This window comes from Lontra canadensis, unplaced genomic scaffold (genome assembly GCF_010015895.1).
Source record: "Lontra canadensis isolate GAN:19392208 unplaced genomic scaffold, GSC_riverotter_1.0 scaffold24, whole genome shotgun sequence".
NCBI lineage: Eukaryota > Metazoa > Chordata > Mammalia > Carnivora > Mustelidae > Lontra > Lontra canadensis.
This window is the reverse complement of record NW_022631018.1, coordinates 18,443,838-18,470,073: the sequence shown is the minus strand read 5'-3', so window position 1 is coordinate 18,470,073 and position 26,236 is coordinate 18,443,838. Positions and strand designations below refer to the sequence as shown.

The window sequence follows — 26,236 nt, the reverse complement described above, 5'->3', positions numbered from 1 at the left end:
TCGGAACCCGGCTGATCTTACCTGCACTGTGGTCTTTATGAGGAATATTGATGCCACGAGTGCCTGCGTACTGAGAGCTTACCCTGTGAGGTAGCTGTGATGTGATTCCATTAGAGACACAGATGGTTAAGCGCCAGAGCCAAGACTTGTGCTCAAGCCCTCTACCTTCGAAGGATTGGTTTTTGCTGTGATGCCCAAGTGTTTCCTATTAAGGGGGAAACCAGCTGGACATGGGTGAGATTTTAAAGGCTGCCTTATAGGAGTGGGACAGTCTGTGTTCTTTGTGATTCTGAAGGCAGAGCTAGGACCAAAGCTGTTTTTGAACAACTCTGAAAATGTGAGCTCTCCACCAGTGACTGCCGAGTGGTGAGCACCCTGTCACCCAGTGTATTCAAGCAGAGGCTGAGGGTATCAGAGGAGAAATGCCTACAGAAGGTGGGAGGCCCTCTGGAGAACTCGAATTCCAGAAGCACCAGGATAAAGTGGAAAGACAAGGGAATGCACGTCAGATGCACGTGGGAACTTTCCTGCTTCAACTTCCTTGTCCACAAGATAGAGTCTGTAGTAATTTTGTCCATGCCCTGAAGAGCTGTTCTGAGGATTCAATCATACAACGCGAGGGCAAGTCTACACTGAGTGCAGGTGTGAGTTACGTTGTTACCCTTTCCCGAGGCCAGGAGAGCTCAGAAACGCCCCCTGTCTCGAGCTCCCAAGCACTTCATGGATCTTCGCCGTCTGATTTTATCCTCATACACTTGAAAGGCGGGTGTCTTCATGGTGAGCAGGGGAGCCGAGCAGGTTCTGTCCCCCGCCTTGCAGGAGTGAGAGGTGGGGAGGCCTGGTCCACTCCTGCGGCTGCTTGGCCCTACAAGGCCTCTGTGGTAGCAGAGAAGACCCCTGAGACTCGGCTCAGCGCCCCTTATCTCCATGCATCTGCATAACTACCCGGGAGGTCAGTCTTCTCAGCCCTCTGGCAGGTGCGGGAACTGAAGTTCAGAGAGGTCAAGAAAGCAACCCCCAAACACAGAGCCAGGAGGAGGCCGATTCAGAACTGGAATCTTCTGGCTCCAAGGCCTATGATCTTTCCTCTTCTCAAGTGGCCTCATGGGGAGGGGAAATCAGCAAGTGAAACCAAAATGTATCACTTACGCTTTCCAGGGCTTGCTGGGGCAAGGGCACCAGACATGAAACGCCCCTAAGCTGCTGGGACCACCTGCGAAAACCTGGCAAACAGTGAGGTGTGTGAGTTTAGGGCTGGGTGAGAACTCTGGGTCCTGCACGCACAGGTGAGTCTCTCCCCCCGCGCCACCCCCAGGCAGAGAGGCAGGAAAAGTCCCAGGAACCCCACCCAGCTCTGAGGAAGTTACTTTTCTCCTCCCTCCGGTCTCGTTTATACCGGAGTTGCTTAGGCCCCATAAGACAGCCCTGCCGCCATTCTGTATCTCACAGAATCGAGCTCCATCAGGCACAGGAAGCAATTTTAAAAGTACAGATTGGCGGCCGCCTGGTGGCTCAGTTGCTTAGGCCACTGTCTGGGCTCAGGTCATGATCCCTGAGTCCTGGAACCGAGTCCCGCATGGGGCTCCCAGCTCCTCAGGGGGTCTGCTTCTCCCTCTGACCTTGTCCCCTCCATTCTCTCTCTCTCTCTCAAATAAATAAATAAAATCTTTTTAAAAAATGTACAAATTGGGGTTCAAGTGCGAGGGACCCTTACCAGTTGGAAGAGAGGGAGCCCGGCAGTCCCTCTGCTCCCAAACGGGGTCGGGGGGAAGAAGAGGAAGTTGGCTGGGGGGCGACCAGCAGGAGTGTGTGCTCCCAGCTTTCTCGTGGCCAAACCGGGCGGACTGAGACCTGCTTTTCCAGTTCTCAGAAGCTCATGGTCCAACTGGGACACAATACAATTCAAACACACTTCATCCAAAGAAATGAGACTCTGTAAGGGCAAGTGCCTCCCCCAGGCTGCCCTCTGCCCTCCCCCCAACCCCCACAATATTCCTGTGAATGGTCAGTGCCAGGAAACTTCCTGATCTGGCGGCTTTTGTAGAGACAACAGGGTGTAGAGAGCCGGCTGGGCTCGCCGCTCACTAATGAGACTCAACGTTTTTAGATGCCGGGGGCTGTGGGTACAGAGACTCTGTGATCCCTCTCCGTTGCCATGGAGTCTCCTCTGGGCGTCTCACGTAGCCTGTTCCAGGTACCGTGCTACGGGGCAGGCAGACTCCGGCTTATTAGGCTTCAAGTAAAAAACATTGAGGCACGACGGGTGGGGGGTCTTCAGAGCAGGAAGGTGCTCCCTGAGCTCGCATGAAGCGGGGCGGGGTGGGGGGGTCGTCGGGGGATGGGCAGCATCTGGGGCTGGGTGGGGACTGGAGGCAAGAGCCCAGGGTACATCGTCCACTCCCTGCACGTGGCCGCGGGAAGACTGTGCGTGTAAGGGGCGGGAGCCTGAGACAACACCGGGTCATCGAGGCGCTCATCCGGGAGATGGTTTCCGTGGCGCTGGGCGTGAGCACTAGGCAGGACTCTACGGAAGGCTGTTCATGCAGGATCCTGAGCCTGAGGCCCCCCTGCCCCCACCAGGACCATGTGCTGGGGAGGGAGGCCCTCCCTCTGCTGAGACCCCCCTCCCCGCCCCCCCCCCCCCCAAGACTGTGCAGGCTAACATCCTGGCCGCTGGGACCTGGGGTGGCATAAAGGTTTTCCCTCCAGGTGAGATCAGCAGGTTTCCTACCAGCATGATATGAAGACCCCTGTGAAGAGAAGGAGAACTCTGCAGATGGTGACCGACACCGTCCCACATGCTGGCCGCCCGCCACAGTCCTCTGCATGCGTCCCAGGGTCTGGTCTGTGGGAGGGAGGGACCAGAGTCCAGCTTCCCACTTCAGCCGGGCCCTGGCGGTCCTGAGCTACACCGTGTTGGTGACGGGGGTTGTCGTAAGCATCTGGGGCAGTGACCTCCTGGCTGTGGACAAGGTCAGCCTCCGGGCCAGGCTCCCCCTCTCGCCCTCCCCCAGCGTTCGAATCTTGTGTCCAGTACTGGGACTACGTGAGTGAGCAAGGCAGGCTCTTCCAAGGCTTTGGCTTGTTTTTCTGCCAGGTGTCATCATGCTTGTGTTTTACCCAGAATACCTAGAATCCCCTAAAATATCACTGCCCGCCATCAGCCTGGCCCCCAGCGGACGGCCTGATCACCTGGGAGCTTGCCTGACTAACACCTAGATGTGCTTCCCACGTCTGGAGCCCACCTGGACTTCAGTTTCCACATTTGCCGTATGTCTGTCCAGACACAAGGGTCTGGCGCGCGGGTCCCCCGTTAGGCCTGGAAAATAGGGTCTCCTTATTTTCCAGATTTGCTGAGTGTGCCTTGGGCAGGGGGCCAGAGAATGGCCTGTGGAGGTCCGGGTTGGATGGAAAAAAGGCTCAGGGGGTCAGATCCTACCTCAGCTCTCCTGCTTTGCAAATAGGGCTTGTCGCCTTCCCCCTGGTGACCATCATGTCTGGGCCTGCGCTGGGAGGCTATTGTTAGGTTGTCTTTGCTCTTGTCAACACAACTCCTCTGATAGGAAGGCAGCATTTTCTAAATGGGAAATCATGTGACTGCTCAGAATACCTCCCCCTCATCAAATGCCCCCCGGTTTAACGGTGAGGGCAGGATCTGGTTAGCCGTGCGGCTTCGAACACCCAGAAGTTAGACACATCAGCGTCTCTTGTCCTACCTAGTTGAAAAGTTCTTGATGAAATTTGACCCTTTCTTCCTAAAAAAAAAAAAAAAAAAAGAAAGAAAAAAGAAAGAAGAAAGAAAAAGAAAAAACGTGTTGGTGGTGATTTGGGGGTGGGGGGACAATTACGGTGACAACAACAGCTGACCTGGAGCACTCATGACGCGCAGGGTTGGGCACCTGCAGGCCTCACTACTGCCTAGTGAGACACAGACGGCATTAGCTCCGTCTTCCAGATGTGAGAAGATGTGAGACGGGACTTTCTTGTAGGATATGTGTGTGCGAGGCTGCACCTATGTGATGTTGCCCCTTCCCAAATCTCAACCCTGGAGACCCCCTGGCCCAGGCTCCAGCCCAGACCTAGTCAGCGAGAAGCAGGGGGAGATGGGAGCGGGCAGCCATGACGGAGAGTCTGAGCGAGACCCTCAGTCAGTTTCTGGGCCCTTGCTCAGACCCTGGGTTCTCCTGGGTGCTGTGGACCTGGGGCAGAGGCCAGGAACCGTGAGAGAAAACAATCGTAGCTGTAGAGAAAAGCAGCCACCATCCCCCATGTTAAATACCCACCTTCCTTCACGACCGGTTGTAATGAGGCTATGAGAAGGTGTGTGAGGGGCTCAGGGAAGGAGGCAAACAGCTCTCTGCCCTGGCGATGAGGGTGCAGGGAAGAAGCTAGAACCAGGGAACCAGTGTCTCTGCCTCATGCCTTTGAGGGGGCATCCTGGAGAACTCTGCTGTTCGAGGGAAGCCCCTCATCCCAGTGGAAGCCATGGCCTTAGCCCCACGAAGGCAGGGACTCAGAAGACCTTACCCACCTCTTAGACGTCACTGTTCTTCTGGAAGAAATGGACAAAAACATCTACCAATATATTTTTTTATTTTATTTTCACCACACCCCTAAGGTAGATCTGATTACCAACCATTTTACAGATGAAGAAACTGAGGCCCAGAGAGGTGAGGTGACTTGTCCAAGACCACACAGCTACTTAGTGGCAAGGGAGGGACTAGAACCCAGCTGACACCCGCTCCAGGGCTGCTTCTCTTCCAGAATTCCCTGGCACTGAGCAGGTGCCCAAGAAGTAGTTAATCAGTTACCTCATTGAATTAGGTAGGTCCTGGGTCCCTGTGGAACTCTCCGTGTGACCACTGCCTTCCGCAGGCCCATCGCTCCCAGCACAAGCACAGCTGGACTGGGTGGATGGCGGATCCCTACCCCAGGAAATATGTTGCGGTTAATATCCTCTCCTCGGCCAAACCACACACAGCGGACTTGTCATGGGCCAGAAAATCATGTTGCTCTTTAAAAAGAAAGAAAGAAAACCTGTCCCTGTTACTAATCTCTGGGGGAGGCAACCAGTCTCCTCCCCCACCGCGCTGGCTCTGCACAACACGAAGAAATATTTCTTCTCATTTGTTCTAAATTTACTGTCCAGTAATTTTTCTGTCCTCATTTTATGTGACAGGCAGCTGAGCGACTTTCTCCCAGCCTTTTTTCTGAATCTCAACCACCCCAATAAATTGCTGCTGACACCTCTTCTCCATTCCTAAAAGAAAAAAAATCACCCCAGCGTTGGTGGCCTTTGTCGGGGGGGTGTCCTGACTCCTAGGGGGTTTGGACCCTTACCTGTGGTCAGTGGGGGTCCTGTGGGTCTGCCTCAGGGCCAGAGGGCAGGCCAACTTTGCATCTTTGCTGAAAACTACAGGATATCTGATGAACGGCTCCCCTGCACCCTGTGCCCAAAGCGCAGCCATTGGTCTCCAGCCCTCCAGCCTGTACAGCCTAGGAGGAGGGGGATCTCAGAATCTGGCGAGTTATGCGAGTTATGCTTGTGGGGTGCTTTGTGGGGTCAGAATCAGCTATTGAATCCCCAGGGGCGAAGGTGGGGGGATAAGAGTCTCACCGCTGAGGGAAGGGGTCGAGCTAGCAATGGGGAGCTGGAAGAGGAGGGAGCTCGAAGTGGGTCGGAAAGTTCTGGAGAGCTCAAAGAGGAGCAGAAGAGGCGGTGCGGGGGAGGCATGGGGGAGCTGGGCCTGGGCTGGTGGCCGTGGAAGCTTACGGAGAGATCAGCCACCAGGGACCCAAGAGGTCCTGAATCAGGGTGGGAGTAGAACGTTTGAGATTGGGGTTCAGGGACGTTAGAGGTGGAACCCGTGGGCCAGCCTGGGATCACCTGCTCCCACAGTGCAGGTGGAGGGGGGGTAGATGCCCAAAGGCTGCTCCTGGAGAAGGGTGGGCAGAGCGGGGCCCAGGGCAGGAAAGCGAAGCGAGGGGGGCTCACTGCCTGCCAGCGTCCTGGGACTGCCTCTGGCTTGCTGCTGACCAAGCTGACTAGGGGGAGTCCTCTGTGTTTCTATGCGGGGCTGTTGGGAGGATCTGGTAAGTTATTCCATTAAAGGGGTGTCTGACACATAGTAAACACTGAAGAAACGTTAGTTCTCACCCTTCTTAGTGGAAGAGGCGACTGAAAGAGGGTGAATACTTTGCCCGGCGTCAACCCAAGGCCGCGGCGGCACCCACTCCCACAGCCGCGGCGGAGGGCTGCAGGTGGCCACCAGGGGGCACCCTGGCCTTGGGAGACGCCGCCAGGGCGGGCGGACCGCCGCGTTCGCGTTCGCGGGCTCGCTCCCCGGAGGCCGGGGCTAGGACGGTCTGCAGGCTGAGTTGCTGCACACATCCCCAGCAGGAAGTCCAATCTAAAATCCACGCCTTCTCGCTCGCAGTGCCGTGGGCTTTCAAACAAACGTGCTCTGATTTAACCAGAACATTTGCCATACCGCCTTCCCCACTCCCTTTGCACAGTAATGCCAGCGCCCGCTAGATGTGCCCTGCTGGTTTGACAAGGGTTAATATGGCTGTGAGGACTCGGGGTTCATCTGCAAACTGGGCTGGGGCAAGCTAGATGGAGTTCTGAGCTACATTTTGTAGGATGCATCAGACTTTACCAGATGGCAGGGTTGCAGGGAGAGAGAGGGAGAGAATATGTAGAGGGAACAGTGCATGCAAAGGCACAGAGGCAGAGTCTGGAAGAGCAAGTTGTGTCCCAGGAATTTTAAGTACGGGAGGGAAGGGAGTGGGCAGGGACAGCTGAAGCTGAGGCCGCGGGGCTGGGACCAGTAAGCAGGCAGACTGCCAGGTTCGGGCGGGGAGGAGGCTCCAAATACACCTTTGTCTATTGCTCACGAGACGCTTTCGGGCCCAGCCCCACACCCCACCACCCTGAGCGGGAGACCCTGCTCAGTGCCTGGCACTGAAGAAACTGTGAGTCAGGAGGGGAGAGTTAACCCAAATTCTCACGGTCCTAACTACTGATATTATTCAAATATCAGTCCTGTTCTCTGCCTGCAAGTGGGCCTTAGGGAGCTACATACCCTAATTCAGGTGGGGTCATTCATCCAGTCATGGGCGTTTTATTAGGGCGTCGCACACAGCTGGGCTCCAGTGGGCCCAACGCACCGTCCTGTGTGCACTGGACGGCTTCACCTTCCACCTAGTTTGTTTCTTTCCGGTCTTCCCAGGATCTGAGGCCCCACCAAGCATCACGTCTGGCTGTTAGCGGAGGCTGGGTTTTCCCCAGAGCTGGTCCAAGGGTACGGGAGGAAAGTTGTGGTTAGAAGGGGTAGGGAATGGATCTAGTCGCCCCACTTGCCAGGATTTCCTGGCCTAGTCAGTCCTGGGGCCACCTTGGGATGGTGGGCACGTGTGCTGTCACCCTGGGCCTGGCTGATCAGTCTCATCTCTTGGCACAGGGGCACAGAGCTTCGGCCTGCTGGACCCCAAACTGTGCTACCTGCTGGACGGAATCCTCCTCATCTATGGTGTCATTATCACTGCCCTGTTCCTGAGAGCAAAGGTGGGTACCATGGGCCTTGGGGAGAAGGCGTGGGCTCCCCTGCTTGGTGCATGTTCAGAAGGGCCTTAGTGTTGGCAAGTCTCAAGCACGAGTAGGGCCTGGAGCTTGGTGTCCATGGCAAAGCAGGGATCAGTCAAGATCGCAGCTTGGGTGGCCGGGGAAGGGGGTGGGGTGGTCTCTGCCACAGCCCTGCGGTGGCGTGGGAGGATAGTGGGAAGCTGGGCGTCCTCCTGAGGAGCCATACAGATGAGCAAACATCAGAGCATCCCAGGGCCGGGCTACCGCTGGCAGGAAAGGGGCTTATGTCTCAGACAACCGAGAGCGGGAGGTGGGGCACCCACGGTGTGTTCCCAGGCTCTGCTGTCCCGCTGCTGATGGAGGCGGAAGTAACTGTCTCTGGAAACTTCGGGGTCCCTATCGGTGCACGTGAGGGGGGCCCAGAGCATGGGTTTTCAGCTGGTGCCTACGGAGCCTGGATTTCTTGAAAGGGCTGCACTGGGTGGGCCGCGGTGCCCGCAGCAGGTGGGACGTAGCTCGGTCCCTGAGACCACTTTGGTCCTCACGCCTACTGCCCTTTAGGACAGCAGACTTCGGCAAAAGTCTTCATTTGTAGAACAGTCTTACCTACTCATTTTCTTTTTAAAAGTGTGAGTAGGGGCGCCTGGGTGGCTCAGTGGGTTAAGCCACTGCCTTCGGCTCAGGTCATGATCTCAGGGTCCTGGGATTGAGCCCCGGGCTCCCTGCTCAGTGGGGAGCTGCTCCCCCCGCCCCCGCCCCCCCCCCCCCCGCCTCTCTGCCTACTTGTGATCTCTGTCCGTCAAATAAATAAATAAAATCTTTTTTAAAAAATAAGTAAATAAAAATAAAAGTGTGAGCAGAGCTGTCCTAGATGACCTCTCGGGGGGCTTCCAGGGCTGTGCCCCCGTAGGATCTCGCCGTTTCGCTCCCTCGGGCGGCGGGAACAGCGCCGAGGGCGAGGCTCTGTGCGCCTCGGCCGGTCCTCAAGGACACTAAGCTGGAGCGACATGGCGACGCACGAGGTCGCGAGAGGAGTGGGGGCCCCGTGCAGCCACCGCCCACCTCGGAGTCGAGGCGCGGGGTGTCACACGGCGCAGCGCCCAGGCGGGGAGCGGGGCTCTAACCCGGCCACCTTCTCTCCCAGTTCCAGTTCTGCGGGAGAGCGGCTGCCCCCGAGGACCCGCGGGGCCCCAACCAGCTCTACAACGTAAGTCGTCCTCGTCCCACCCCCCCGGTTTTCTAGACCGCAGGCGGCGCAGGAACGTCCCGGCCGCGCTGGGGTGCGAGCCTGCTCTGGAGCCCTCCTAACCCTCCTGCCCGCGGCTGGCCGGGCCCCTGCAGGTGGGGAGGGGGTCGTCGGCCTCCAGGGTAGGAGGGAGCAGATTCCCTCTCCCTGTACAGGGGGACTTGGGTCGGATCCGTTTACACACGCACACACACGCACAGGAGTCGGGGCGCTGCATGTTCTCTGAGATGCCCTGTGAGAGGCTGGTCCCCAGCTGGCCCCCAGCTTTCACCCAGACCGCAGTCCCTGCTCCTTTCTGTGAGAGCCACCACCCAGAGGGGACTCCCCCTCCAGCGGTCCAGTCCTCCTGAGGGTGTCTTTCCTGGCTCTGAGGCTTTCCTGTCTGTTGTAGGAGCTCAATTTAAGAGGAAGAGAGGAGTATGAGGTTTTGGACAAGAGACGAGGCCTGGACCCCGAGATGGGAGGAAAACAGGTAGGGTATTCCTCTGCCTGCCTGTGAGTGTGAGTGAGTGTGAGCGTGCCAGCGGGCGTGCTGAGGACAGACAGGAGAGGCCTCCTGGGAGCCAGCACACTCTATCAGCACAGTCCGTCCTAACACGCAAGGGGCCTGGGGCCGGAGGACAGCCGGAGCCCCAACTGCTTCCACCCCCTCCTCTTCCTTTCCGGGACTCCATTCTGCATCGCGAGGGACCTCCCACACGGGAACATGGCACTTGGCCCTTGTGACCAAGCACCACCCACCTCCTCTTAAACTGCTTGGCCACCCTGAGATGCAAGCCCCCAAAAGGACAGATCTGGTGAAGAGGTCCATGCAGGAAGGGCCCAAGGCCGTTGGACACGGAATTCTGGGCACAAAGTATCCCTTGGAGCAAGGTCCAGCTCCAGGCTCCTAGTGGCTCTGTTCTCTTGCCTGTGAACTCTGCACTCCAGGGGGAGGGGAGGCTGGACGAGGCCAGGGCAGGGTCCTCTTATAAACAGGGTTCGGGGGTGCCTGGGCAGCTCAGGCAGTTAAGCGTCTGACTTTTTGGTTTAGGTCATGATCTCGGGGTCCTGGGATGGAGCCCGTTGTTGGGCTCCCCAGTCAGTGGGGAGTCTGTTCCTCCCTCTCCCTCTGCCCTTCTCCCATTCATGTTCTCTCCATCTCTCTCAATTAAATTAATAAAACCTTAAAAAAAAAAGCAGGGTTCAGCCCAAAAGCCCAGACTGCCCAGGTTTTAGGACATTGCTGCCTGACAGTACCCAGTGGGCCCTTGATGTTTCTGGCCACACCTGTCCCCCCAGCCCCACCCTGCCCTGTGCCGGGCATGTTGTTGCTAGAGCTAACGGGCAGGGAGGAGACACTGGCAGTTTCCTTGGTCCCTGCCTTGGTCCCTCTCCTCTTTTTACTTAGATGAGGAGGGGTGAAGGGGGGGTTGGGGGTCACTAGGGCTTGCTGGGCAGTGACTGGCCCTGCTCTAAGTGAGGGTACTTGGCACCTTTTGTTTGAAGCCACTTGTGACATGTTTGGCACTGTCTCTGCAAGGGGACCCAAACGGGCTATCAGCAGAAACCCCCGAGGCCAGCCCTGGGCAAGACTGGGCTGAGGAGGCCCTCGGGGGTGGGGGGTGGTGGTGGTGGTGGTTGTGAAGCCAGTGTGCCCGGGAACGCGTGTGTGTGCGCTAAGAAGTAGGAGCCCCAGTAGAGCTGTGAGGGTAGGGGTGGCGGGGGCAGGGCTGTAGGAGGGAGCAGGGCCGGGGACGGGGGGCAGGCAGGGGTGGCCCAGGGTATGAGAGGGGTGGCAGGAAGGGTGCTACTACTGTCCTGGCCTGGAGCCCCGTCTCTCCACCCCTAACCTGCCCCTTGTCTTTCCCAGCAGAGGAAGAGGAATCCTCAGGAAGTCGTGTACAATGTGAGTACAGGTGGACGTTGGAGGGAGGGCTCTGGGTGGAGGCATTGCTCCCTGCCCTGTGTCTTTGCCTCACTTGACCTTCACCTTCCTGTGCCACGGGACTCACCTGCTTGCTGCCTGCAGGGACTGGATGTTCGAAGGACACCCCCTTCCCTTGCCTTCTCCCCTTCCATACCTGGGTCTGCTGTTGGTGGTGCTGGGGGGCAGCAAGGTTGGGCTGGGCAAGAAGGAGGGGGGCAAGCCCCTCAGAGGGGCTCCTGCTCCCAGAGGCCAGATTCTGTTCCTGAGTGTCACCTCTTGTTGGAAGGTCAGCTTGCTACCTGGGTGTGGATCTGATTGTGGTTTTCAGGCTGTTGATCTGGGGCTGCCCTGAAGGGGACGGTTGCAGGTAACCTCCTGGGAAGAGAGGTACTTCTTCCTTCCTGCATATGGGGGAGGCACGGCCCATGGCCTTGGACATATAGAGACACATACTCAAATAGATGGTGCTGGCGACTCCGGGTGAGCCCTTGCACTGTCCCCGTTCATGTGCTCGGCCAGAACTCCACATTTCATCTTCAAACCTGGGTTGAGCTTCTCAGTTCAGTGCAAAAGGGCTGGTCACTCAATGTCCCAAAGGGGGTGCCTGGTGGCTCAGATGGTTGAGGGTCTGCCTTCCGCTTGGGTCGTGATGCCAGGGCCCTGGGGTCCCGAGACCCAGTTCCACGTCGGGCTCCCTGCTCAGAGGGGAGCCTGCTTCTCCCACTGCCTGCTGAAAAGAATGTTCCAAAGGGTGAGGAGCTGGTTGTGGACAGAGAGGCTTGTGAGAAGAAGGACCGGAGCTTTGACTGTGAGAGCTCCCTGCCAGGTAGGAAGCTGAGAGGCTTCCTCTTGTGCAGGAGCCCACTGTTTTCTGCATTAGTTAGTAAACTCAGTGTCCCACGCCCTCTGCTTTTTCCAGGCGCTGCAGAAAGACAAGATGGCAGAGGCCTACAGTGAGATTGGGATAAAAGGCGAGGTGAGTGCTGATTCCCAAGGTTTGGCTCAGGGTGGTGAAGCCCCCAGGGAGGGAGGGAGACCCTCCTCACCTTCTAGAGGTCCCTGCTGTAGGCCTCCATCCGAGTATCACCAACAGAACGCCTTGTGGTAGCTGTCAGGGGCAAAGCGTAACCCAGCTCTTCCCCACTCAACAGCACCTAGGGCAGTGGGGGAAGGTGATGTTCTTTCAGGAACCAAGTCTAGATCCCAAGACGCACTAAGCTTTGTAAAAAGCAAGGCGAATCTGTCACCATCAGTAATCACCAAGTGCTTACTGTGTGCCACGCTGGGTTCAGAGCTTAGGTCTCTGAGACTCAAGGCAAAATGAAAACGCAGGGCCCCTTATTTCTAAAAGATTAAGAATTTCTGAATGATGAGAGCGGAGTGCTGACCCCTCCCTAGTAGGTGCTGCGTAGGTCACGTGTCCCCAAGGCAGGTCTGGTCAGTGCTTTACCAGGTAGGCGGTCTCACGTAATCCCCACAATAACCCAGGGAGAAACGTGTGCCCTGCAAGGCACGGGAGATGAAACGACTTGCCCGAGGTCGATTAGCTAGTAACTAGGGGAGCCCAGCTGTGAGGGGACTCTGCAGCCAGAGCTGCTCCCACTGTGTAGTTGTCACTCCCAGTGAGCACTGAAGAGTAGCCAGGAACTCTGCGAGTGGCAGGCAACATGGCCAGCTCCTATGCAGCCCAGATTCTAGGACTCTTGATGTCTCTGAGCACGTGAGTGGGGACCAGCAAACCTGGGCCCCATTGAAGCCAGTCCTCACCTTACCTGCCAAGTGAGGTCTGACAAGTCGCCTGCGGACCCTTCTCCCCCCCGCCTGGGAAACAGTCAGTCACCTCTGACTCTCTGGGGGCCCTGAGAGTTGGGGCCTTGAGTAGGAGGCTGCTGCTGATTGACTGTCTGCCCTTTTGGTTCCTTCTCACAGAACCAGCGTCGGAGAGGGAAGGGGCACGATGGCCTTTACCAGGTAAGCTGCCTCTGGTCTGTGCTGCGGGCACCCCCTCCCTGCCTGGTGCTGTCTAATCAGGGGCAAGTCTAGACTTCCCTGTTTTGCTTGCTTGGTGGCACCCAGCTCTTGCCATCAGCTGACCAGGGCAAAAACCACAAGTCCCGATTCACGTCCCAGTGCCACATCTGCCAGGAAGGCCCTGGGGCATGGCTGGGATTCAGCCATCCAAGCATATGACTTGGTTCCAACCAGGAGACCATGAGAGCCCCCAGGCACTGGCCACAGAAAAGCAGCAGCTGCCCAGAGGGCTGATGTAGGCAGAAGACACCTGCCTCTTCTCCCACTGCTCTGGGCCCTTGAAAGAAGCCTTGCTCTGCCTTGTATCCTCAGACCTAATAAGTTGGGTGGATGGGTGGGAAAACTGAAGGGGGAAAAAATCAAGAGAAATAATAACTTTAAAAAGAAGATGTTATAGTTGGGTGCCTGGTTTATGCAAATCAGTGTGAAAAATTATGCAAACCAAGGACACCCAGCCTACTTCTCTAAAATATAATCCCCATCGGGTTCTTATTTGGCTACTTCTGGCTCCCCTGGGCTCTTCAGAGCTTGCTTGAGTGACTCCAACGTGTCAGGCCGCCCAGCTTGCCTGAGTTTAGAATGATGTCAAGGGGCCCTCAGAATGTTCCTGAGTGTGGCAGCTTTGATCTGTCTTCTGGACCAGGGAGAGCTGTTCCAGTGGGATTGGGAGCAGCTTGTCTGCCCCCCCCCCCACACCCAACAAAGAGCATAAGTGTAGTAGGGTGATGTGGGAAGGAGGCTGGGGGGAGAGGGCTGAGGTCAGGGGGCCAATGTCTCCCCGTGACAAGTCCTGGCTTCCTGGAGGCCCAGGTATGAGGGACAGCGAACTCTCTGGAGCAAACCTGATTCCAGCTCAGTGTTCAGGGATGGGGGAGCTTCCCTTCCTCTTGGGTCCAACAGGAAGTTCTTCTAGGCCCACACACAGGGCAGAGATTGCGTCTCTCCTGCAGCCCTCTGGGAGGCACGAGGGACTCATTCTACTAGTTGACCTCTAGGTAGGTTTGTGCCCGTGCGGAGCTCCAGACCCACTTTTCTTTTCTGATTTGCTTTCACCAGGGGCTCAGCACAGCCACCAAGGACACCTATGATGCCCTCCACATGCAGAACCTGCCTCCTCGCTAACAGCATCAACCACAAGCCAGACCCGTGGACACCCAGATTGTTAAAGACACAGGATAAAGCATTTATAACCCCATTCACGCCCAGTTCACCTCCAAAGTATTCCCTCTTAAGAATTGGATGCTTTGCATTGTTAACATTTGGACATAACCAAATCCAGACCATCATTCCTGGACTCTGGAGGGCAGTGTGCTCCACCAGGGTCATGGCCCATCCTTGAGGAGTCCATTGTGAGGGCGGCACATTTTGGGGGTTTCTGTGCGGGGGCATCTTCCGGTGCACTGGACACTGGGGACGGACCCCTCTCCTGGAGGCCCCGGGCTCCTCCTCACAGCCGTGTTCTGTCCATGTTTTGTCAATTCCCCAGAGAAACCCCAAATGTTAGCACATATCCCAATAGCTTTTATTGTTCCCTCGGGATTTGAGTGGCTTTGCTCCTGCTGTAAATTTGGCTTCTGTCGTCAACCTGTGCCTTCATTTCAAGGTCACTTGTCACTGGGGCAAAGGGGCTGTTACGTCTCCCCGTGAAAGGCCTGGGCAGAGGGGGAGAGGACGGGTGCGGGGGCGCGTTCAAGTGGGCTGAAGCCTGGGAGCCGGGCAGCGGCGACGGAGGCTCCGTGAGAGCAGGGCGGGCTGCGGGGCAGAGAGGACGGGCCCCCCTCAGTCAAGCGTACATCCCTCTTTATCGAAACAGCATTTGTGGGCTGCGCACTCGGGACCGGACGACGATGAACTGGCCCTGCACGCCCTCACGGAGCTCTCAGCCTCCCGCGGGGGCCGTGAGCTGGGAGCCGACCGGCCTCAAGGCACATGGTCGGTGCCACTGCGGAGTGCGAACGGCGGGGCGAGGGAAGGGGGCGCGCGCACACCCCTTCCAGGCAGCCGTTCACTTCCCGGCGTCCCTGTGAAGGCCTCCGAGGGCGGCACAGCGCCCCGCACCCCTGCAGAGACCTGAGGGCTGCGGCAGGCGGGAGTCGCCTCGGCCGGCTTCCGGGGTCGCCTGCGCCGCCTGCTGGGATCGCCCCGGCCGCTTCCGGCTTCCGGGGTCGCCTCTCCGGCTTCCGGGGTCGCCTCTCCGGCTTCCGGGGTCGCCTAGGCAGGCGTCCGGGAGCATTGCCGCGTGAGGTGTCGTGTGGGACGCTCCGCTCCGCCTGGTTGACCTTTAGGCCGGCGAGCTAAAGCCCTGCTTACTTTCCGCATAATAAACGCGCTGGCGACGATGCCGCTTTCGCCGCGAGCTGTGTTGCCGCCCGGCAGGGAACGGTGACTCGGGTGATTCCGTCTGGGGCGGCCCAGCCGGTGCCCTTGCCTTGGGGCGAAACTGCCGACTCCCAGCGAGCACGGTGGCTGCTTGGACCCTGCGTGCAGGGACCGGGAGTGCTGCCCTCCGGGCCGGTGGCCGTGTCTCCGGGCCGAGCGGCTGTCAGGCCGGGCCAGGCCTGGAAGGGGCCGGGGAAGCCGCCGGGACCGCAGGGCTCCCAGCCCCGTGGTCAGCTTGCGGACGACGGGCACGTGGCAGAGGGAGGCCCCGGAGCAGCCACGGTCAGCAGAGTGGGGGTGTGGGGGTTGCAAACGGCCGCTGACGCCTCGGCACAAACCCTCTGTCTGCAGCGGGAGGGCTGGAGGATGGCAGAGGTCCCTTTGGGTCAGGTTCTCTCTAAATGTAAAAGCGGTAAAAGCGGCCCCAACTCGTCAAGCTGCCAATTAACACTGGGTAGACTTCGAGATCAAAAACCCAAGGTCACGGCTGTTAAAAGCCCCGGAGCATTTGGGATTCCAGCGGGAGCGACTCGCATCTCAGCGAGGCGTGCATGTAACACCTCAGGAAGAGACGGCGCTCGATTTGAAACCTGACCTCATGGGGGGAACTCAATTCCATTCAACAAATATTTACCCTGCACCGACCTGTTTCTGTGCCCAGCACTTTGCAAGCTCCCTGCGAGGACACAGAAGAGCCACCGCAAAGCGGGGGACTTAACAGTTTGCCATTGGATTCCAGCCACATCAGGAAAGAGCAGCATCGCCGGGCGGGTCATGACACCCAGGGGGCAGGTAGGAGGGGGAGCTGCCAGGGAAGGGGTGCAGACAGAGTCCAGCCAGGGGCTGGGGAAGTGGAGCAGGTTTCATGGGAGGATGGCTTCTGAGGACAGCTGGCCCTAATTAGGCGACCTGGTTACCAGGCAATGGAATGGGAAAATGGTAACGAATGGCTTCAGCCGCCTTGATTCCAAGACAACAGATGGTCCTTTTTGGGTTACTACTTGTTTCTGTCTCCTACTCACTGGGCTTTTTAACACCTGAGGTTGAGTTCATCTGTTAGTCAAAATGAGTAAGCCTCAGACCTAGTCAAGGTCCGCTGAGTTATCTACAGGCCACATGACCCGTACGGCTGGCTTGAAAATAAGAGTTTGACCCAATTCCATCAAGAATCTGACTCAAGAGGCAGGAAGGAAAGCTGGCAACAAGGTGTGGGTGCTGTGGCTGACCTGGGTGGGTGGATGAGGACACTTACTGGACCACATGCAAGACAGCTGGGCGCGAGATGAGCACGTGCCAGGGGAGCGAAGCAGGGGCCAAGAGAAGGTGTCCCCGGCCGCCCAGCTCTGCCCTTCCTCCAGTCTGGCAGTCTTCTTTCCAAAGCACAGCTGGATTCTTTTCATCCCAGGAAGTTCTTGATCATAAAAGATGCGCCATCAACATATTTTAATTTAAAAACAAAAAACACTCTCGGGGTGCCTGTGTGGCTCAGTCATTAAGTGTCTGCCTTCAGTGTAGGTCATGATCCCAAGGCCCCTGGTTTACAAACAGAATAGTCACTGAAGGCCAGGTGTGGCAGGTATGAAAAGGGGAGATGATCCATTCAAGCTAACAGGATAGCTCCGAAGGGGATTCAGGGCCTGGGCATTTGGTTCTAGCCGTTTAGCTGTCAATCTTGTTCTGTCTGAATAACTCATGCATTTTCGTGACCTGGCCCTGGATGTTTCTGTGAACCTATGACTCAGGCCTAACTACAGGTGTATGTCCTACAACTCAAAGCCCTCGTTTCTGGAGAAGAAAAGGCAACAGTAAAAGCAGACGTCATTCACTTCATCTTACAGGTGATTCAGCTCGACAGATGACAACTAGGAGTGGGTTAAAATATAACCACATTTAAAAAAAAATTAACATATGATGTATTATTTGCTTCAGGGGTAGAGGTCTGTAAATCATCAGTCTTACACAATTCAGAACACCATAACACATAACCTCCCCAGTGTCCATCACCCAGCCACCCTATCCCTCCCCCTACAACCCCTAGCAGCCCTCGGTTTGTTTCCTGAGATGAAGAGTCTCTTATGGTTGGTCTCCCTCCCTGGTCCCATCTTGTTTCATTTTTTCCCTCCCTACCCCCCACGACCCCCCGCCCTGCCTTTCAAATTCCTCATATCAGAGAGATCGTATGAAAATTGTCTTTCTCTGATTGATTTCGCTTAGCATAATACCCTCTAGTTCCATCCATATTGTTGCAAATGGCAAGATTTCAGGGTTTTTGATGGCTGCATAGTATTCCATTATATATATATATGTGTGTGTGTGTGTGTGTGTGTGTGTATATACATACATATATATATATACATACATATGTATATACACACACACACACACACATATATATATAGCCTCTTTATCCATTCATCTGTGGATGAACATCTAGGTTCTTTCCATAGTTTGGCTATTGTAGACATTGCTGCTATAAACATTCGGGTGCACGTGCCCCTTCGGATCCCTACATTTATTATCTTTAGGGTAAATACCCAGTACTGCAATTGCTGGGTCATAGGGTAGCTCTATTTTCAACTTTTTGAGGAACCTCCATACTGTTTTCCAGAGTGACTGCTCCAGCTTGCATTCCCACCAACAGTGTAGGAGGGTTCCCCTTTCTCTGCATCCTCGCCAGCATCGGTCATTTCCTGACTTGTTAATTTTAGCCATTCTGATTGGTGTGAGGTGGTATCTCACTGAGGTCTTGATTTGTATTTCCCTGATGCTGAGTGATTTTGAGCCCTTTTTCATGTGTCTGTTGGCCGTTTGGATGTCTTTTTTGGTGAAATGTCTGTTCATGTCTTCTGCCTATTTCTTAACTGGATTATTCTTTGGGTGTTGAGTTTGCTAAGTTCTTTATAGATTTTGGATACCAGGCCATATCTGGTAAGTCATTTGCAAATATATTTTCCCATTCTGTCACTTGTCTTTTGGTTTTGCTGTTTCCTTTGCTGTGCAAAAGCTTTTGATCTTGATGAAATCCCAATAGTTCATTTTTGCCCTTGCTTCCCTTGCCTTTGACGATGTTTCTAGGAAGAAGTTGCTGTGGCTGAGATTAAAGAGGTGCTGCCTGTGTTCTCCTCAAGGATGTTGATGGATTCCTGTCTCACTTTGAGGTCTTTCATCCATTTTGAGTCTTACTTTTGTGTGCGGAGTAAGGAAATGGTTGTTTCATTCTTCTGCGTGTGGCTGTCCAATTTCCCCAACAACATTTGAAGAGACTTTTTTCCATTGGACATTCTTTCCTGCTTTGTCAAAGATTAGTTGACCATAGAGTTGAGGGACTATTTCTGGGCTCTCTGCTCTGTTCCATTGATCTATGCGTCTGTTTTTGTGCCAGTACCATGCTGTCTTGATGATGGCAGCTTTGTAGTAGAGCTTGAAGTCTGGAATTCTGATACCTACTTTTGTTTTCTTTTTCAACATTCCTCTGGCTATTCGGGTTTTTTTCTGTTTCCATATAAATTTTAGGATTATTTATTGATTTCTTTGAAAAAAAGTGATGGTCTTTTGGTAGGGATTGCATTAAATGTGTAGACTGTGTTAGGTAGCATAGACATTTTGACGATATTTGTTCTTCATAAGAATGGAACGTTTTTACATTTCTTTGTGTCTTCCTCAGTTTCTTTCATGAGTTCTTTATAGTTTTTTGAGTACAGATTCTTTGCCTCTTTGCTTAGGTTTATTCCTAGGTATATTATTCTTATGCTTTTGGATGCAGTTGAAATTGGGGTCAACTCTGTAATTTCTTTCTTCTGTCTTGTTGGTGTATAGAAATGCAACTGATGTCTGTGCATTGATTTTATATCCTGACACTTTACTGAATTCCTGTGTGAGTTCTAGCAGTTTAGGAGTGGAGTCTTTTGGATTTTCCACATGAAGAATCATATCATCCGCAAAGAGTGATAGTTTGACTTCTTCTTTGCTGATTCGGATGCCTTTTATTTCTTTTTGTTGTCTGATTGCTGAGGCTAGGACTTCTAGTACTATGCTGAATAGCAGTGGTGATAGTGAACAGCCCTGCTGTGTTCCTGACCTTAGGGGAAAGCTCTCAGTTTTTCCCCATTGAGAATGATATTCACTGTGGGTTTTTCACAGATGGCTTTGATGATATTGAGGTATATATCCTCTATGCCTACATTGTGAAGAGTTTTGATCAAGAAAGGATGCTGTGCTTTGTCAAATGCTTTTTTTTGTCACCTATTGATAGTATCATATGGTTCTTGTTCTTTCTGTTATTAATGTATTGTATCACATCTATTGATTTGCGGATGTTGAACCAACCTTGTGGCCCTGGAATAAATCCCAGTTGGTTGTGGTGAATCATCAGTTTAATGGACTATTGGATCCTACTGGCTAGTATTTTGGTGAGAATTTTTGCATCCATGTTCATCAAGGATATTGGTCTGTAATTCTCCTTTTTGATGGGGTTATTGTCTGGTGTTGGGATCAAGGTAATGCTGGCTTCAAAGAAAGAGTCTGGAAGTTTTCCTATTTTTTGAAACAGCTTCAGCAGAATAGGAATTATTTCTTCTTGGTATGTTTTGTAGAATTCCCCAGGGAATCCATCAGGTCCTGGGCTGCTGTTTTTTGGGAGGTTTTTGATCACTGCTTCAATCTTGTTACTAGATATTGGTCTATTCAGGTTGTCAATTTCTTCCTGTTTCAGTCTTGGAAGTTTATAGGATTCCAGGAATGCACCCATTTCTTCTAGGTTGCTTACCTTATTGTCATATAGCTGTTGATAATAATTTCTGATGATTGTTTCCCTTTCCTTGGTGTTAGTTGTGATCTCTCCCCTTTCATTCACCATTTTGTTAATTTGGGTCCTTTCTCTCTCTCTCTCTTTTTTTTTTTTTTTTTGATTAGTCTGGCCAGTGGTTTATCCATCTTACTGATTCTTTCAAAGAACCAGCTTCTAGTTTCATTGATGTGCTCTACTGTGTCTCTAGTTTCTAAATAATGGGTCTCTGCTCTAATCTTGATTATTTCCCTTCTTGTGTGTGGGGTTGGCTTAATTTGTTGTTGATTTTCCAGTTCTTTTTTTTAATTTATTTATCTGTTTGACAGAGATCACAAGTAGACAGAGAGGCAGGCAGAGAGAGAGAGGGAAGCAGGTTCCCTGCTGAGCAGAGAGCCCAGTGTGGGACTCGATCCCAGGACACTGGGATCATGACTGAGCCAAAGGCAGACACTTTAACCCACTGAGCCACCCAGGTGCCCCTGATTTTCCAGTTCTTTAAGGTGTAAAGAGAGTTGGTGTATTGGTGATTTTTCAGATACACAGAAACACTGACAGAAGTATAAGATAGGAGGGTGGTTATAAATCCTCAATGTGAGTGAAGAAGGTTATTTCCGTTCTTCCTGGGTGTATCTTGTTATTTTTGTTAAAGGACTCAACTTTCCAGAGATACAGGAAAATTAAAACTGGTTTATATATAGGGGTAGTATAGGTAGTAGAAAAATGGACTACCTTGAAGCTTTATATGTGTATTAAAATAAAGGAAAAGAATAGGTAAAACACAGGTATATCTATGAAACAAGTTCAGGTTAAAAGATTATGGAATATGTTCTATTAAACCTCTAGTCGTAATGATAAGTAGGTTAAAAAACTTAAAAGAACAAGAATTGTGAGAACGAATTTTTTAAAAATATGTATGAAATATACAGGTAATAGGAGAATACTGGGAACTTAATATATTGTTTACCCCTCACAATTAGGGTTTTACAGTTTTATAGGGACCCTGTGGTGGTTGTCCTCTAGTTCTTTTAGCTTGTCTTCTGGGGAAGGGGCCTGCTGGGTTGTTCTCCTGTCAGTCTTGCTTGGGTTGAGTGTCCTGCAAGCTGTCAAGGGGCTGGACTCCGTGTAACCGATTTTTCGGGCTTTTGTTCTCTGGAGATTTTTGTTCTTTGGCCACTTTTTGCGGCTTTTCAGAGGGTCAGAGCAAAGAATCCATCTGCATCCCGATCTCCGCCTCAGAGAGAAACCTTAGATTGTTCCCCTCTGGATGGTCCAGAGCACACAGACTCCCCGTCTGCAAACTCTACTGAACAGCACAGCCTCCTGCAAGGGGTGTGTACCCCCAGCCACCATCCCATCGCTCACCCGAGGCCCCTGCTTGTCTCTGCAGCCCTGCGCCACTAAAACCACAAGCGATATTGGTCCAGGGAGCCCACTTCAGGTGTCTGCCTTTGCCAGGACTGCTGTCTGGAGTCCAGGCCCACACCAGGTGCGCTCAGACCCAGTGGTCGCCCAGGTCGCGGAAGGCTGCGGTCCTAGAGACGGCCAGCCTGCGCCCACACCAGGCTCTCTCAGACGGGGGCGGGAGTGCACCCAGTTGAGCGGTGGCGCAAGCAGCAGAAAGCCTCGGGTTCAGGGACTGTAGGCCCTGCTGGACTCTCTCTGGCATGGGTGGGTTGCCAGTGGTGACGGTCCTGGGAATGTGGGCTTAGGCCCGTGCTCATGACCACCCATTTCCACCAGTTGCCCCTTGAGATCTTTTGCTCTTTTTGAGCACTTTTAACCAGACTCCAAGTTAATGCTGGTCCCCAACCACAGGGCACTTTCATATTGGGATATTACATTCCAATGGGTCGCTTCTGGTGGCTCACTCCCCCTTCTGTTTATCTTCCAATATCAGTCTGAGCATTCCCATTCTACATTACCTCTCCACTGATGTCTTCTGCCCCCGTAGAGATTCAGAAGTGTGTACTTCTACATCTCAGGCTGATTTCCTGGGTGTTCAGTGTTCTGGTAGATATTTAGCTCACTTTAGAGGACCCGTTGACACGGGGTCTCCTGCTTCTCTACCATCTTGCCCCTCCCTCCTGTTTCTTGGATTTTGTTATTGGTTTATATAATTGGCTGTTCCCATGTTAGGGGCATAGATATTTAAAATTGTTAGATCTTCTCGTTGGACAGACCCTTTAACTCATATTTAAGTATGATATAGTGTCCTTCCTCATCTTTTAGTATAGTCTTCGGCTTAAAATCTAATTTATCTGATAAAAGGACTGCCACCCCAGCCTTCTTTTGATGTTCATTAGCATGGTAAATTGTTTTCGTCCCCCTCACTTTAAATCTGGGGGTGTCTTTGGGTTTAAGATGAGTTTCTTGCAGACAGCATATTGATGGGTCTTTTTTTTTTTTTTTAATCCATTCTGATATCCTGTGTCATTTGATTGGGGCATTTAGCCCACTTACATTCAGGGTAACTATTGAAAGATACAAATTTAGTGCCATTGTAGTGTCTGTAAGGTCAATGTTACTGTATATTGTCTCTGTTTCTTTCTGATCTGTTACTTTAAGGCTCTCTCTTTGCTTACAGGACCCCTTTCAATATATCCTTAGGGCTGATTTGATGTTTGCAAATTCTTTTAGTCCTGGAAGCTTTTTCTCTCTCCTTCTATTTTCAATGACAGCCTAGCTGGATATAGTATTCTTGGCTGCATATTTTTCTCATTAAGTGCTCTGACTGTATCATGCCAATCCTTTCTGGCCTGCCAGGTCTCTGTGGATGGGTCTGCCGCCAATATAATATTTCTACCATTGTATGCTACAGCCCTCTTGTCCCGAGGATTTTCTCTTTGTCACTGAGAGTTGTAAGTTTCACTATTAGATGATGGGGTGTGGACCCATTTTTGTTGATTTTGAGTGTGGGTTCTCTGTGTCTCCTGGATTTTGATGCTTTTTCCCTTCACCAAATCAGGGCAATTCTCTGCTACAACTTGCTCCAATATACCTTCTGCCCCCTTCTCTCTCTTCTGGGAGCCCAATTATTCGAATATTGTTTTGTCTTTCTCTGGAATTCTCTCCTCATGGTCCATAGTTGTCTCTGTTTTGCTCAGCTTCTTTATTCTCCATCATTTGGTTTTCATCACTCATTCTCTCTTCTGCCTCATTTATCCCAGCAGTAAGAGCCTCCATGTTTGATTGCACCTCATTAATAGCTTTTTTAATTTCAACTTGGTTTAGATTTTAGTTCTTTTATTTCTCCAGAAAGGGATTCTCTAGTATCTTCCATGCTTCTTTCGAGCCCAGCTAGCACTTTGATAGTGGTCATTCTGAACTCTTATTTCATTTCTGACATCTTATTAATGTCCATATTGATTAGGTCCCTAGTTGTTGGTACTGCCTTTTTTTTTTTTTTTTGAGGTGAATTTTTATACCTTGTCATTTTTATCCAGATAAGACTAGCTGGAAAAGAGAATAAAATACTATAAGGGTAGCAACAACCCCAGAAAAATATGCAGTAACCAAATCAAAAGAGACCAGAAACCCAGGGGAGAAGAAAGGAGGAAAATTAGAAAGGAAAAAAAAAAAGGATGTGTGTGTGTGTGTGTGTGTGTGTGTGTGTGTTAGACTGGTGAATAGAACAGAGCCACACACATTTGATTTTGGTCTCTTAGAAGAAGCTACCTCCCAAAATTAAAAAAAAAAAAAAATATATATATATATATATATACACACACATACACACACACACACACACACACATATACATACATATGGGTAAACACAATGAAGGGATGGAATATGACTGTAAAGATGAAAGTTAAAAAGTCTAAAAAAGGAATTGTTAAGAAGTTGGTTGAAAAAAGAGGAAAGAATGTGATCAGGCTGGAGACTAGACTAAAGCCATGTGCTAGATTTAGAGTATATTTTGATCTATTAGAAAAAACTGCATCCCAAAATTTTAAAGGAAGAAAAAACTATGTGTACACAAAAAATAAGTTTAAATACAATGAAGGGACAGAATATAACAGTGAAAATTAAAAATGATTTTTAACCATTAAAAGATTGTTTTCCATTATATTCTTTTATTGTTTATACTTATATCTATTTTTTATACTTATATCTACTTTATTTATATCTAAATATATACTTTATTTGCTATTTATTTATATCTCTTTATAGCTACTTTTATTTTTTATATTTTATTTTTTCAGTGTCCCAGATTCATTGTTTATGCACCACACGCAGTGCTCCATGCAAAAGTTGCCCTTCTTAATCCCCACCACCAGGCTCACCTAACCCCCTATCCCACTACCCTCTAAACCTTCAGTTTCTCAGAGTCCACAGTCTCTCATGGTACATCTCCCCCTCTGATTTCCCACCATTCACTTTTCCATTCCTTCTCCTAATGTCTTCCGTGTTATTCCTTATGCTCCACAAGTAAGTGGAACCATAGGATAATTGACTCTCTGCTTGACTTTTTTCACTCAGCATAATCTCCTCCAGTCCCACCCATGTTGATACAAAAGTTGGGTATTCATCCTTTCTGATGGAGGCATGATACTCCATTGTACGTATGGACCACATCTTCTTTACCCATTTGTGTGTTGAAGGGCATCTTGGCTCTTTCCACAGTTTGGCGATTATGGACATTGCTGCTATGAACGTTAGGGTACAGATAGCACATCTTTTCAATACCTCTGTATCCTTGGGGTAAATACCCAGTAGTGAAATTACAGAGTCATAGGGAAGCTCTATTTTTAATTTTTTGAGGAATCTCCACAGTTTTCCAAAGTGGCTGCACCACCTTGCATTCCCACCAGCAGTGTAAGAGGGTTCCCCTTTCTCCACATCCACTTGTTGTTTTCTGTCTTGTTAATTTTGTCCATTCTAACTGGTGAAAGATGGTATTTCAGTGTGGTTTTGATTTGAATCTCCCTGATGGCTAATGATGAACACTTTTTCATGTGTCTGTTAGCCATTCATATGTCTTCTTTGGAGATGTGTGCATTCATCTGCCCATTTTTTGATGTGATTATGTTTTGGGGATGTTGAATTTGAGGAGTTCTTTATAGAGCTTGAATATCAGCCCTTTGTCTGTAGTGTCATTTGAGAACATCTTCTCCCATTCCGTGGTTTGCCTCTTTCTTTTGTTGAGTGTTTCCTTTGCTGTGCAGAAGCTTTTGATCTTGATGAAATCCCAAAAGTTCATTTTTGCTTTTGTTTCCTTTGCCTTTGGAGACCTGTCTTGAAAGACATGTCTTGAAAGAATTTGCTGTAAGGTATTGATAAGATAATATAGTTGAAAAACGTTAAAATAGGAAAGTGGAAAAAAATTTTTTTTTAAGATTTTATTTATTTATTTGACAGAGAGAGAGAGAGGTGTCACAAGCAGACAGAGAGGCAGGCAGGCAGGCTCCCTGCTGAGCAGAGAGCCGGATGCGGGGCTCGATCCCAGGACCCTGAGATCATGACCTGAGCCGAAGGCAGAGACTTAACCCACTGAGCCACCCAGGTGCCCCTGGAAAAAAATTTTCAAATAGAATAATAAAAAAGTAAAATTAAAAAATTTAATTTTGAAAGACTAAAGAATCAAGGAAAAAAGCCATAAATTGTATGTGTTGCTTTCCCCTAACTGTGGAGTTCCATAGTTCTCAGTGATCAGTGAACTTGGTCTTGGCTGGATGTTCTTCTGATCCTCTGGGGGAGGGGCCGTTGCCGTGATTCTGAAACATTTTTGCTGGAGGCGGAACCGCACCGCCCTTGCCAGGGCCCGGGCTAAGCAATCTGCTCGGTTCGCGCTCGGAGCTTTTGTTCCCTGAGCGCTTTCCGTACCGCGTGGGAGGCCGGGAATGAAGATGGCGGCCGCCCAGTCTCCAGCAGGAGGAGCCGCGAGCTCAGGGCCCCACTTCTCAGTGCGCCCTCAAGAAAAGCCGTCAGTCCCTCCCGTCTCCCGGTCTCCGGCTGTGCTCCGAGCTCCCCCGGCCTGTGACCGGGCGATTCTGTCTCTGGTGCGCGGCCCCGTTTGGAGTCTCCAAACCCAGCGGATTCCTGCCACACACTCCTGTGCGGCTCTTCCCAGAGGAGGAAGCCAGGAGTCTCCCCGCATCCACCGCTTGTGGGGCCCCTGTGGAGGGGCAGTGCCCCGACTGCCTCCGATCGTGGTTTTAGGCAACCCTGAGCTGAGAGCCCCTCCTCGGCTCTGTCTTGCAGGTGGCCTCCCTGTTCCAATACCTGGGGGCTCTGCCACTCTCAGACACCCCTGGTCTTTGTGTGTCCCTGCGGGTCCTGAGCCCGCACTGTGCCCCC

General features: G+C 51.9%; 1 protein-coding gene across 2 annotated transcripts in view; it reads left to right on the top strand.

Moving 5' to 3' along the window:
• Positions 1–14,047, top strand: part of CD247 (CD247 molecule) — a 68,006-nt gene extending 53,959 nt beyond the window's left edge. The window contains exons 2-8 of one of the 2 annotated variants that reach the window (XM_032862967.1): positions 7,464–7,567; positions 8,730–8,792; positions 9,223–9,303; positions 10,687–10,719; positions 11,660–11,716; positions 12,670–12,711; positions 13,828–14,047. In XM_032862967.1, coding sequence (XP_032718858.1) covers positions 7,464–7,567; positions 8,730–8,792; positions 9,223–9,303; positions 10,687–10,719; positions 11,660–11,716; positions 12,670–12,711; positions 13,828–13,893 — 446 coding nt within the window. In that variant the 3' untranslated portion in view covers positions 13,894–14,047. Of the gene's footprint in view, positions 1–7,463; positions 7,568–8,729; positions 8,793–9,222; positions 9,304–10,683; positions 10,720–11,659; positions 11,717–12,669; positions 12,712–13,827 lie in introns of both variants that reach the window. The other variant, XM_032862966.1, reaches the window with a different exon arrangement.
• Positions 14,048–26,236: the final 12,189 nt, after the last annotated feature.